Source organism: Populus euphratica, unplaced genomic scaffold (assembly GCF_000495115.2).
Source record: "Populus euphratica unplaced genomic scaffold, PopEup_1.0 scaffold285.1, whole genome shotgun sequence".
Taxonomy (NCBI): domain Eukaryota; kingdom Viridiplantae; phylum Streptophyta; class Magnoliopsida; order Malpighiales; family Salicaceae; genus Populus; species Populus euphratica.
Window position 1 is genome coordinate 106,202 of NW_011500164.1, and position 13,263 is coordinate 119,464.

The 13,263-nt window shown below is 31.2% G+C and overlaps 1 protein-coding gene across 1 annotated transcript; it reads right to left on the minus strand.

The window, feature by feature from the left end:
* Window positions 1–8,335: 8,335 nt before the first annotated feature.
* LOC105111216 (uncharacterized) lies at window positions 8,336–9,970 on the minus strand. Its single transcript, XM_011006526.1, has one exon. It carries the CDS (start codon window positions 9,732–9,734, stop codon window positions 8,634–8,636), a length of 1,101 nt encoding a protein of 366 aa, XP_011004828.1. The 5' UTR covers window positions 9,735–9,970; the 3' UTR covers window positions 8,336–8,633.
* Window positions 9,971–13,263: the final 3,293 nt, after the last annotated feature.

Sequence of the window (13,263 nt, forward strand, 5' to 3'; positions counted from 1 at the left end):
AAAAATTATTTATTGAAAAACAAATATGATTTTCGTATTTATGTTTTTATAGATTACATCTATATACATTATTTAAAAGAAAATTATTTATTTTTTAAAGTTAATGCGTGTAGATATGTGTAATAATCCATAACCTGACTTTTTATTCAGATGAGCCCCCGACTAGGCTTAATAATTATGGCCACTGGCAAGTGATTGTACGAGAATGTCGGGGAAATCCTATTTCACTTATTCAATAAGCTCAACAGAGTGCAAGGCATCACCCATTACCTCCAAACACTAAATGATATGGCCTTGTTAATGATGCTTCCTTATTCACATTAAAAACACCTCCTCCTTCACTTTTTTTTTCACTTTGATTTTTATTTTGTTTTTTTAGCTTTTTTCATTGCTTTTTTTTTTTATCTTATTTTATCCTTAACATTTAATAGATTTTCAATAATCCTTATAATTTTTTTATAAAATTATCATAATCTCAAAAATATCTTAATATATAATTAGTTTTGCGGGTGTGTAGTTTTATTATCATATAATTAAATAAAAATAACTTTAAAAAATATAAAGTTATCAAACTAAATTGAGTTCATCATTTGAATTACATATTTGAAATGATTAAGAATTAGTCTTTATAATTATTGTTTTTTGCTTTATGGGAGGCTACTTTATGGGAGGCTACTGTGGTTTCAAACAAACATCCTGGTATAGAGTTAATGTTTAATTTTGCAAGAGTTTGTTTTTTTATCATAAAATTAAGTAGAAAGTACTTTAAAAAAAATAAATTTATTAAATCCAATGAAGTTATTAATCTAGATCACAACTTTGGCCAGATAAATTGCGAAGTTAAGACGATCTAGTATATTGCAATCTCAATATTTATTTAAAAAAACATAATCCAAAAACTTTTTTAAAGCCAAACCATTTTTTTACTAGTTGTCTAGATTACCTTTAAACTCATCAAATCAATGTGATCATATCTATATAACTCCTAGATCGTTTATTTTAAAACTCAACTAGATAAAATGTTAGACTAGAAGCTTTTAAGATTGACCCGCTAAACTGGGTTTAATAACTATTATAAAAAATTTCATATGATTTGGACTTTTTTTTTTTTTACAATTTAAAATTGTTTTGTTGACCTACAATGAAGCAGCTATCCATTTGATCCATATACTTACACTTAATTTACAACTTTTATTTAAAGATAATGTTGGTCATATTTACCTCAAATTTATACATGTTGCATGATTTTCTGGCATACAAATTCCTACCTTGCTTTCATAAGCAATGCATCCATCATATTCAAACTAATTCCGAAAGCATACACAAAAAAAAAAGATATGCAACTTCTAAGAAGTTCATGAAAACTTCAAGAAATAGTAGAGTTCACAACACTAAAAAATTAATTATTTCTTAAAAGTTTAAGTCTTAAGAAAGTGAGTACAACATTTAATATTTTTTATGCTACTACTCATGTGATTTGGTATATTATATAATTGAATTCATGAATTAATATTTTTTTTATGTATATAATTAATAAAAACCTTATAGAATGTGAATGTTTCACTGTAATACTAAATAGTGAAATTATTGTTTAATTCGTGGATGGAAAAAATAAGTTTTATTATTAGGGGTAATTTGGTATTTTTTAATGGCCTATTGACCATTAAAAGATTGTTAGAGTATATTGTCTTTTAAAAAAAACTTTAAACAATAAAATAACTTTTTTACTTCCAAAATCAATAAAATTTAAAATGGTTAATCAAGAGCTTTTTTATTTTTTTAATTCTTAAAATGCAGTAAAACGACACCTTTACTCTTAGAAAAAGATAAAAACCAAGGCATGAATATAAAAGGAGCTTTTATCCTTTCACATTTTTTTTAAAATTTTTTTTTTCTAACTTTTAGAAAGTATTTTGGTATTTTTTATGTTAAGAAATTGATATTTTATTCAAAAAAGTTGCTGACATGTACTCATTACATGCTAGTAAGTGGGTAGCAACCGCACTATTTGAGTGGCACGTGATATTTAACCGAGTGACTGAATATGTTTTTTCATCATATTGCTGGAAGTATCACTATATCCTGTTTCTTCTAATGTTATGGGTAATGGCAAATGATGGGTGGTTTGTCACTGATGTCTTTTTTGTATTTTTTCTTTCTATCTAAAAAAATATATGTTTGTACTGTTTGTTTTTTATTTGAATTTCAGTTTATATTCTTTTGATTTTTTATTTTTGTTAATGACCCTTTTATAAAAGTTTTGCCTCCAATTAATATTTTTTGGTTGTTCTCTAATTTATTTTTTATTTTTATTTTCACCCCGTTGTTATAATTATATATATTTTTTGTTTTAGATCATTTTATGTAATTAATTTTTCCAGTTTCATCCTTTATTGTTTGATTTATTAGATGGGTTTTTTTATTTGTGGTGCTTCTGATCTAATGACCTGAATCACAAGTTTAAAAAGTGAATATGGTTCGACATCATTTTTTTCATTTTCTTTTCTAATTTTATTATTTTACATTACTTTGTTTTATGTTTATATAGATGGGCTTTATTTTTAAAAATAAAAATATTTATTTTTAAAAATATTCTTTTATTTTATTTTATTCAATCAATTTTATATGTGTTTCTATTTATATTATCTTTTATTAATTTTAATAAAAAAAATTAGTAAATACGACTAAGTAAATGTCTCATTCTGTGGGAAATCTTATTCTACATCCATCTCTTAATTTTTCTAATTTCTCTTTTAGTTATTGTTAATATATATTTTTTTCATTTATATACAAAGATGGTTGTCAATTTATTTAATTAGATGTTGTCATAAGCTTTTCAATTTACATTTTAAATGTTTTTATTTAAAAAAACACACATTGAAATAATCTACTTACATAATTGTTTTTAAAAAATTATAACCCGTGACAAAATGCAAGTCCAACAGCTAATAAACTATAAATTCTATCGAAATGTTGGACACAAAACTTATTAACTCAATTAAAACTTTCAGTGTTTTTTGAATTCATCATTATGAACAATGCTACTATTTATTGACAAACATTTTTTATTTATCAACAAACATTGTCCGTTGCAAAGCAGAACAAAACTTATTAACTCAATTAAAACTTTTAGTGTTTTTTGAATTCATCATCATGAACAATGCTACTATTTATTGACAAATATTTTTTACTTATCAACAAATATTGTCCACTGCAAAGCACAAAAACAAAAACTAGTTCTTACTAATTACAATTTAGAGGTGTTCATGATATAGTTAGGTTGGGTTTGGATTCATAATTATATGCAATCCAACTTTTGATATTTTATATATTATAAACCCGACCAGTTCACTTTTTTTTATCCAAGCGAGTTGGTTATTGGACCAGACTAAATTTTTTATAGATATTACTTATATTCATAAATTAGGATTATATTACTAACTTTTATGGGTTTATATTTAATAATAGACCTATAACATGAACTATATATGCCACAGCACTCTAAATGTTTAGTTTAATAATTTTTTTTGTTATTTAAAAAAATCTAATAAAAAACCCCATAACAAAAACATTAGAGTCAAAATGTTTCTAAACAAAATAAAAATAAGTACTTAATTTATAAATTATCAAATATAAAAACAAGAAAAATATAGAATATACAAGTTACATCAGATTAACTAAGTTTTAAAAATCTTGCCCTCCCATCCATCCCATTCATAGTATCTATTTTTTAAAAATTATTAACCTGCTACCATTTTATAATATTCATCAACTTTAAGGACATATACTGTAAATACTATAAATGAGATGGGTTATTATTATTTTTTCTTAACATGCCACCAATTATAATCAGTTGAATGTGTGGTCCCTTGGCATCATTCTGCATAGGAAGCAACTAAAAGAACAAGACGATGCTTTCCAGCGTCATATACGACAAACTGACAAGGAAATGAATTTATCACTGTACAAAACGTGGAACAAATTGATTTTCACCTCTAGCATCCAATGCTGGCTTCCTCACTCGTGCAAATTATGGCATGAAATAAACCAAGCAGCCGAAATGAAGAGGAAGGAGATTAAGATAAAGAACAACGATCCAACCTTTATATTTACAAGCATTGTAGAAAAAACCAAGTGACTTTCCCATGACCTGAACTGCTTTCGAAGACAGTACAAAAAACAGAGCATCTCATCAGAAACAGTGGTCTGTCAGAATTTGAGCATCATAAACAGCACATGGAGTTAAGATAAATGAATTTATATACAGGCATCCATCGCCCAGCCATAATGTGAGCACCTGCAGCAGCAGGTTTTGTTATTGCCTAACCATATCCTTTATCATCAGCTACATCAACAGTAACTGCACTCTTACCTGGTATGGCCCCATCGTTAGATCTGTCGGTAGTGGAGGAGGAGCATTGTTTAATCGGCAATCTTAGAACACATAGCCAGACAGAGGTGCATGTCTGGAATTGAGATTTCCTAAATCACGAGCACACCTAGGAGCCACAGAGTTAACCACTTAAAGCTTAATAAGTCTCCTTATCAAACCTAGCTGGGCACTTGAAAAACCTGCTGAAGGTTGATGAATGCTGCAGACAGCAATGCAAAGGGGCAAACTGTCCATCCACTTCAAGGATTCAAGCTCTTATAACTCTTTTTAATTGAAGTATCGAAACGTTATTGTAGCAGTTTGAGCTCAAAACCCATTGGGTTAAGAGATTTGTAAGGTGGGAAAGAGTAACTCAGTGTAATCCAAAATTAAAAACAGAGTTAAATTATCTGCAAGTGCCTTGTTGTAGGGCATGGTTATAATCTCAAACAGGGAAACGGTGCAATCGATATCCACAAGCTGGGGTCGCATATAATTTCATGGAAGGTTGGTGTCGCTATTCACCAGTGCACGTGGAATGCATGCACAAAAATACCCTGTGAGTTGTGACACAATTCCGAGAATATTATCTGTTTTTTTCCATGAATGAAAGGCTTTCATCATCGATGGTAACTAGAAGCGGGATCTGGCCCTTCCCTACACAGTCGCTGTTTGTTACATGATCAAACAAAAGAAAGAACAAACAGAACTCCGACAATTAGATCACCAGCCACAGAAGGTCCAGTATTATGAGACTCTGATTTAAAAGTTCTTTCCGCAGCAACTTTTTACTGTGCACCTTAACTGAACAGACTACACACTGTTCTTCACAATGACATCTTCAATGAATCCTGTTATTAATCTCTTTCCATCTAGATGAAGAGCACCAAGCTACTCCGATCAGTGTAGAAGTGGTCCTCTTATGCGGGTGCGATTTGGCCCAATGAAACTCCATATTACCCAGAACACAGAGGATTAATAACCCTCCCAATTTTCAACTGTTAGCCAGGCAATGAAACTATGCCAAGGATAATCTCTTTCAAGTTAAGATGTTAAATGTGCCTATTAAGCGTTGGATCACTTGCATGATTGGTTTCTATCACACTAGGAACATTACTCACTGAATCAGACGCTAGATAGCTTGAACTTGTGCGCACTGAACTTCCACTTCTATAATCCAATTTACACCAACGTTTCACATAACTGAAACAAAAAATGATGCCTAGAAAAACAAACTTCATAAACCCTAACAAAGATCAAAAGGTTGATAAATACATTAACTAGAAATAAATAAATAAGATATGTTTTTCCACTGTATAGTGTGAAAGACATGAAACTGTCAAGTGTGAAAATTTGTTCGTGATGATACTGGGACTGCTTTTCCTATTTGGTTGTGTTTCTTCACTTCTCCTTAATCCATTTATATCCTGAATTCTCCTTCTGGCATCAAACCTAACCGCGCCAATCTTGTAAATCAAAACATAGGCAAAGTGAAAGATGATCAATGTCCACGTAAAGGTGAAAAGCAGTGGATCTAAACATGATGTTTTCCGTTTATGCTTAAGCGCAGGATCATCTTTTTATGCAATTTTGTTGTAATTGTTGAATTTAATCCTCAATACCTCGCTGACATATTTATGTTTCTGCTGATTCTACAAGTTAGTGATGCAAATGTTTTGACTAGTCAAGCTGTTGATCCCTTCAATAATGTGAAGGAAACCCAGAATTAAACCCACCATCTGAGCACCACAAGTAGGTATCCTTCCATTTCAAAGTGGCTAAAACCCAGAATTAAATCCACCATCTGAGCATCAAAGGCAGGTCCTTCCATTTCAAAGAGACTTACTCTCTCAATGAGATGAGCTTTCAACACGGCCAACAGCAGATTTTGCTTGTTCTCCAATTGTCCCACGCTCGTGAACCCATCTCTAGTGCCCATGACGAAGAGTTTTGGTCTGGGCGACTATATAATTGTTTTATGGTGCCTCCCAAACAGTATAGGAGCAGTTTATCTGCTCCAAACGGCAATCCATGCTTACATAACCAATAATTCCTGCATAGCCCGCAATTGGAGCTCCTACATGTGTGTGTGTGTGTAAATCTCAGCCAACGAAAAAATGGAAGGAAATGGGAGAAAGAAAATTCCTTAGCGCTCAATTTGAAGTTCGTAAATTGTAAATATATGTTAAGTAAAGTGTAGGAAAGGATTCAGGAACTTTTGTTGAAGGACTAATTGACAGAATAGGTCCCCAACCACTTTTTGAGAAGGTTTAAATCAGACTAGAATACCCTATCATATGATTCTTGTCTCCATGAATTTGGCAGCTTAATACATATTTCAAAAATGTCAGAAATATCTCAAAACACTCATCAACATCGGTGATGAACCCATGCAGGCATGTACAGAAACATCAAATAAAACATCGAAAAAGATGTTTCCTTTGGTTTTAACCAATTCAAACACAATAGTTATTGGATCAAAACCATACCTGTAGAACCTACCATCAAAATCTTGTTTGCTGGAAACTTTTAAGAGGCCCAAGTACAAACAGCCGACATCTGAATTTCAGCAAAACCATTAAGAAAACACCAGTTGATCTCCCGACACTTCTCATGTCAAAAGTGATTGCAGTGAAGCCTTTGATGGATAACCTCGAGGCAATTCCATGCACGAGTGTCCGGCTCCCTCCCAACTTTTAGTATGGATACACCAGCACTATGCATTGCTTTTGATTTGGGTGGTTTCTTGAGATGGCTCGAAGACTTGTGCCATCTGGGGTTGAAATGAAGCAAGATTCAATTGCAATCTTTGTTGTTGTTCAAGGGAAAAGGAAAAAAAATGAAAGAAACAAGAACCTGGAACACACTTAATGGCTGTGTTAGTTGAGAATGAAGAGGGATAATGTAGGAGTTTAAGGATCATAGAAAGCAAGGCTGATGATTTTAAGGAGTGGCAGCTATTGGTCTTGTTGATGTTAATGAGCTGCAGAAGGCAGACATCTAGGTGGCAGGATAAAAGAATTGTTAATTTTAGGAGAAAAGAAGTTTCCATAGGCTTATTTTTTTGCAGAGGATCACAGCACAACACAATGCCATGTCATTTTGGATTTTCAAAAGAAACTCCAGAAGATCTAAAAAGAGAAAGAGAAAGAGATCCATACTAAAAGTATAAAGAAATCCTGAAAGAGTTTACAAGGGAACACCAGTGATATTTACATTGTTTAACTAGAAAGATTTGCGAATTGAGATCAAAGCTCCCCTAGAGATGGTTCAGAGATTTTACAAGTGGGAAAGATAAATCAAGGTACACCCAATGTATAATGAAATGATATACTCACACCATAAGATATATAACATTTTGGTTAAATTACTGAATGAGTATGGTTATATAACAGGCCTAACTTTAATGACATGATCACCAATCTAACACAATGATTCAGGGCCAAGAACCGAATTGCACAGGACATCTCGTTCCCCTGAATTGCAATATTAAAATACAAATGCATCTTAGGCAACCCCAAACTAGGCTAGTACATTCCACAGTCATCACATAAACCACCATCAAGGGCATCTACAAAAACAAAGTGCCCAAATGTTTTTCAATTTTGGAAGGAAACAATGCCAATCATTCATAGCAAGAGCCTGAGTGTTTTGAAATGGAAAGCTTCTACCCTATCATTTCATTTCCTTCAGCAGTTTTTGATCAGAACATCATTTCCTTCCGTAAATTCATAAGTACTAGCAGATGCTCAAGGGAAGCTCAAACAAACATAAGTATTTTAGGTAATTGTCTCTATCATCAATACATATTACACACAATTATAGTCAACTCATCATTTCTTCAAATAAAAAATGTTGAAAGTGCCGATCAAGGAATTGATTGATCGCTGGGATTCTATTGCAAATCTGAAATTGAAACATTTTCCACCCCCGTGAAAATACAAGAAAAGCTAGACCTTGCTATTGTAATTGAAATTCAGATTCATTTAAAATTTAACCTCGACTTCAAATTCCGTATCCAAATCAATGCTAACCCATTAGTATTAACCAATTTACATCTTTATCTTGCATTACTAAACCAAACAAATAACCGAAACCCACAAAACAACATAGTTCATAAAATCCTAAACAAACCTTACAAAATTGATATATAATAATAATACTTCAAACAAGAAAGAAACCAACATTCCAAAGCGAAATGAGTTTCGATTACTTATCTTAACATAACCAAATTAAAGTTTCACCAGTAATTTCAACAAATTCAAGCACCAACACCACTGGTAGCTCCCTTCAACGCCTTCTTCAACTCCTCGTTAACATCTCCCTCTACTGATTTCTTCTCATTGTTTCTCCTTTCAATTTTATAACCACTACTCCCACTTTTAATTCCATTTCTCTCAAGTTTCCCAGAATTCAATTCCCCAATTAACAATTTCCCTCCACCAATTTCCTCCCTCAATCCCTCCACAGCTTTCTTCAGATGCCCATTCTCGCTTTGAAGTACCTCTAATTGACTTTTCACACCCAAACACGCCTCTGCCACGTCAGAATTCCCCAAGTCCATCCCCACCTTCCCAGTGGTCCCCTCTTTCTTACTCCTCCCATCTCCGCCATCCACGTGTTCAATCCCAACCTTGTTCATCACCAGAAACGGTATCTTCCTGAAATTAATCCCAGCCGTTGATTCACCACTACCACTCTTGATATCAGCCGGGACCCGAACTCCCCACCGGAAATTCACCACAGCCCTGCTCCTCACGGGCAACTTCGTCCTTGCTGCCACTTCGAGACCAGAAAAAACACCCGCAACCGCACTCGCCGTCACAGGAGGCAAAACCGCAATCCTCTTCCCATAAAACATGCCATTAACCACAGCCGGAGTCGTATTCGGAGACGCAGGCTCGACGACCTCAACCGATCCATCATCATCAGACGAAACGCCACCGTTTTGAATCGACCTCGTAACGTGACTGACATGACTGGACGACTGCGACTTCTTAATAGAAAAGTCCCCAAATTGAGGCTTGAAGTGAAGCATGAAGCTAGGGTTCAAATTATTATTATTATTACCTTTACCCAACAAATTGAATTCAGCACTCATAATCATGGAGCTAGAGGCCGGAGAACCGAAAGGGCCGGTTCCGGTTTTGATAACGAGAGAGAAGGGGTTCCAGGTGTCATTAGGACGATAAGAGATTTTGACGGAGGGGCCTGACTCAAAGAAAGTAGAGAGATTTAAAGAAAGTTCTTTGGATTCACCGGCTATAATCCCTGACTGGAATGGTAAACCCATGATGCTTAGAGGCACTTTGGCTCTAAAAAGAGGGTTTTGCTCTTCCCGAAATTTTAGGGAGGCTTTCATTTTTTGTTTTTTCAATAATGATCAGTGAAGTGATGATCGGGTGACTTATATAGCGACTAAATGGGTGAAGGTTTTGGAGGGATTTTGAAATTCGGATGAGAAAATTTGGAAACACGTTCCTCGAGGGAGCTCAAGCTTTGTGGGCAATCGCTGGCGGATTGATAGGGGTGGTTTTGGGTGTAATTTTTGTGGGAGGGAGAGGGTGAATTCGGGGGATGCGGTCTATTTTCTGATCGGTGGCTGATGGAGGGGATTTTTTTTATTTATTTTTATATCACGTTTTATTTTAAAAAAAAAATTATTTTTAAATTATTTTTAAATTTTTTTAATATATTAATATTCAAAATAAATCTTACTTTAATATATTTTTAAAACAAGAAAACTTCAACTAACTCCAAATAAATTAAATCTCGCCATATAATTTGAATTTTTGAAACAGGTCGACTATGACCGGCGCGTTTAGCGTTTGTCTCTACTGAACCGTTTGATTAAAATACCTGCGGGTGACTCACTTCACCAGACAGACTTCTTGTGAGCTTGTTGAGCAACAAGCCAACAAGAGAGAGGGTGTGATCGTGAGGCTGTGCCTGTCAGCTCGTCCATCAGCCATGTGGAGTGCGGTCTGTCACGTCCTTCAGCATTTCGTCCCTTTCATAGATATTTTTCTGGGTTTTTTAATTAATTATCATGATATTTTATCCGTACAAACTTTTTTTTGGAATTAAGTATACAATAAGTTATTTATATCGAAGGTGAGTTTATTTTTCATAATTTTTCTTTTGATAGGAACTTTTTTTTAATCCACTGCTTTGTCAAAATAAAAACAAAATCACCCAAATATCTTTTGATTAAAGTTTAAAGCGCGAAGCTTTTCCATCAAATTAATTGATAAAGAACAAAGGTGAGTAATTGAATTTGCTAAAAAAACTCACATAGAATTAATTGAAAAAACCAAATTAAAACATCAAATTAAAAAATATTTTTTTTAATGATAGTTTATTAGGAACACCAAAATATTATTGAATTTATTAAAAGAAATGAGATATAAACATTCTATAAAAGTAGATAATATTTATAAAGGGAATGATTTTCAGCTCAATAATAGTCATTATAATTAAAAAAATAGTTGAAAATATCATATTTATTCATCTAAAATATATGCTCAATTAGCCAAAATAATGGCTAAACAACGTATTATCTAGGTTAAATCATAGAAATTAGATATTTTAATTTAGAATCTAATAGATTTCATTTTAATCCCTATTTTTTCAATTACTTTTAATTATATTTGTAATTATCTCTCAAACTCTTAGTTTCATGCAATATCATCCTTGTCAATCTCAATTATCAATCTCAAAGCATAGTATTAATTTTATATTGATCTTTAGTTTTTTATTTGTGTACTTAAATCATTAATTGACCATTAAACTTTTAATTCTTTTAATTTGACCCCTAATTTGGTCAAATTCATCCCCTACAATCATGCTCCTTCTTTTAGTTTTGTTCTTGGATTTAAATTTCTTCAATAAAATTCCTAATTCTTAGTTAGATTTCAATATTTATGCAATCAAACTCCTGATTTGATTAAATTAACTTTTTAAAATTACAAATTCACCTTCAAACTTTAAATTCTTCCAATCAAAGCCTAAATTGACTTCAAATATCAATTCTTCTTGCAATTAAGTCCTCAATAAAATTAATTAAGCCTTCCAGAATTCTTATTAAGTCCTTACCTATCTAGATTTGTATTTCTATACTCCAAATAAAAATATTTTCACTAAATAGGCCCTTTGTCAATTAGAATTGGGCTGCTAATTTTATCAAATTTATACATTTTTGTGCTCTAACTTTTTAAGTTGTCATTTTGGTCCTTCACTACTAACTTGGATAATCTTTAACGCTTTCTTCATGTATATCCTCTTATATTTTAAATCTTTTTTTTTCTTGATTTTTTTATAGGGTCAAAAGTAGATAACAACAAAAGTGTCATTTGAATATGATAAGATTGTAATGACTAAGAATAATGTAAGAATAATTATTTGTGGGGAAAGAATATTGTAACCATGAACTTTTTATATTCCATGTTGCTAATGAAATGAATGCAAATGCATTTTTTCTACTTATTTGCTTGAGTCTATTGATTTATAGCATGCTAAAGTAGGATATGTTACTTTATCTTATCTTAAGAAAATGAATTATCTTGGGTTAATTTATGATTTAAACTTTTCATCTATGAATAAATATGAAATATGTGTTAAGGCTGAAATTACCAAGAAAACATATGCATATCTTAAAAGAAAAATTAAATTACTTAGCTTAATATACACAAACTTGGGTGATTTAAAATAAATTATGACTAGATGAGGTAGAAAATAGTATGTGACCTACATATATGATTTTTCAAGATATACAAATTTTTTTTTGCTTAGAATTAAAGATGAAGCTTATAACATGTTTTATTATATAAAACAAAATCAACTAAAATAAAAAAATTAAATGAGTTAGATATGATAAAAAGATAAATATTTCTTTTATAAATGACAATTATGAAAAGAAAGGTATAATACATGAAGTTACTCAATCTTATTCACTTGAGTCTAATAGGATAGTTAAAAGAAAAAAATAAAACTTTAAAAGAAATAATGAATGTTATGTTAGCTAATTCTTTAACACATAATTAATGGAGTGAAACTATTTTATCTACGTATCATTTACAAAATATAATTCCTTATAAAAAAATTGGTATAATACTTTATAAATTAGAGAGTGGTTATTATCCTAATTTAAAATATCTAAAAGTATGGGGGAGTCTAACCAATGTTATATTACCTGAACTAAAAAGGAGAATGATAGGTTTGTAAGCTTATGATTGTATGTTTATTAGTTATTGTTTATGTTGAAAATAATGTTGCATAAAGGTTTTTAGTATTAAAAAGTAATGTGCTAGATTAAAATATTATTATTAAAACAAAAGCTACAGAATTCCTTAAACACATTCATCCATTAAGAGAAAAGATTTTTTATGCATCTATTAACGATAATAGAATTGATGAAACTCATATTAAGAAAGAAACGAGTGTGAGATAAAGAAAAGAAATTTTATTTGAAAATAATTTATCACTTATTTGATATATAAAAATTCAGTAACCTTCTTTGAAGCTATCTCTTCTTTTGATTCTAGTTTTGAAAAAAAAACAATTAAAGTTTAAATTAATTTGCTTATATAAAATCAAACTTTAGAGATTATTGATTTGCCCTAAAATGCAAAACCTTTTGGTTGCAAATGGATTTTTAAAAAAAAATATTTTCCTAATGGTTATATAGATAAATACAAAATAAGATTGGTTGTAAAAGGATTTTACTTAAAAACAAAATATGGATTATTTTGATATATTTTTACCTGTAAGTAGAATTTTCTTAATTGGAGTTTTAATTGTTTTAGTTTTCAATTTATAACCTTTATATACATCAAATGGATATTAAAACTGTTTTTCTAAATAATGATATAGAAGAAGAGATGTATATGTTA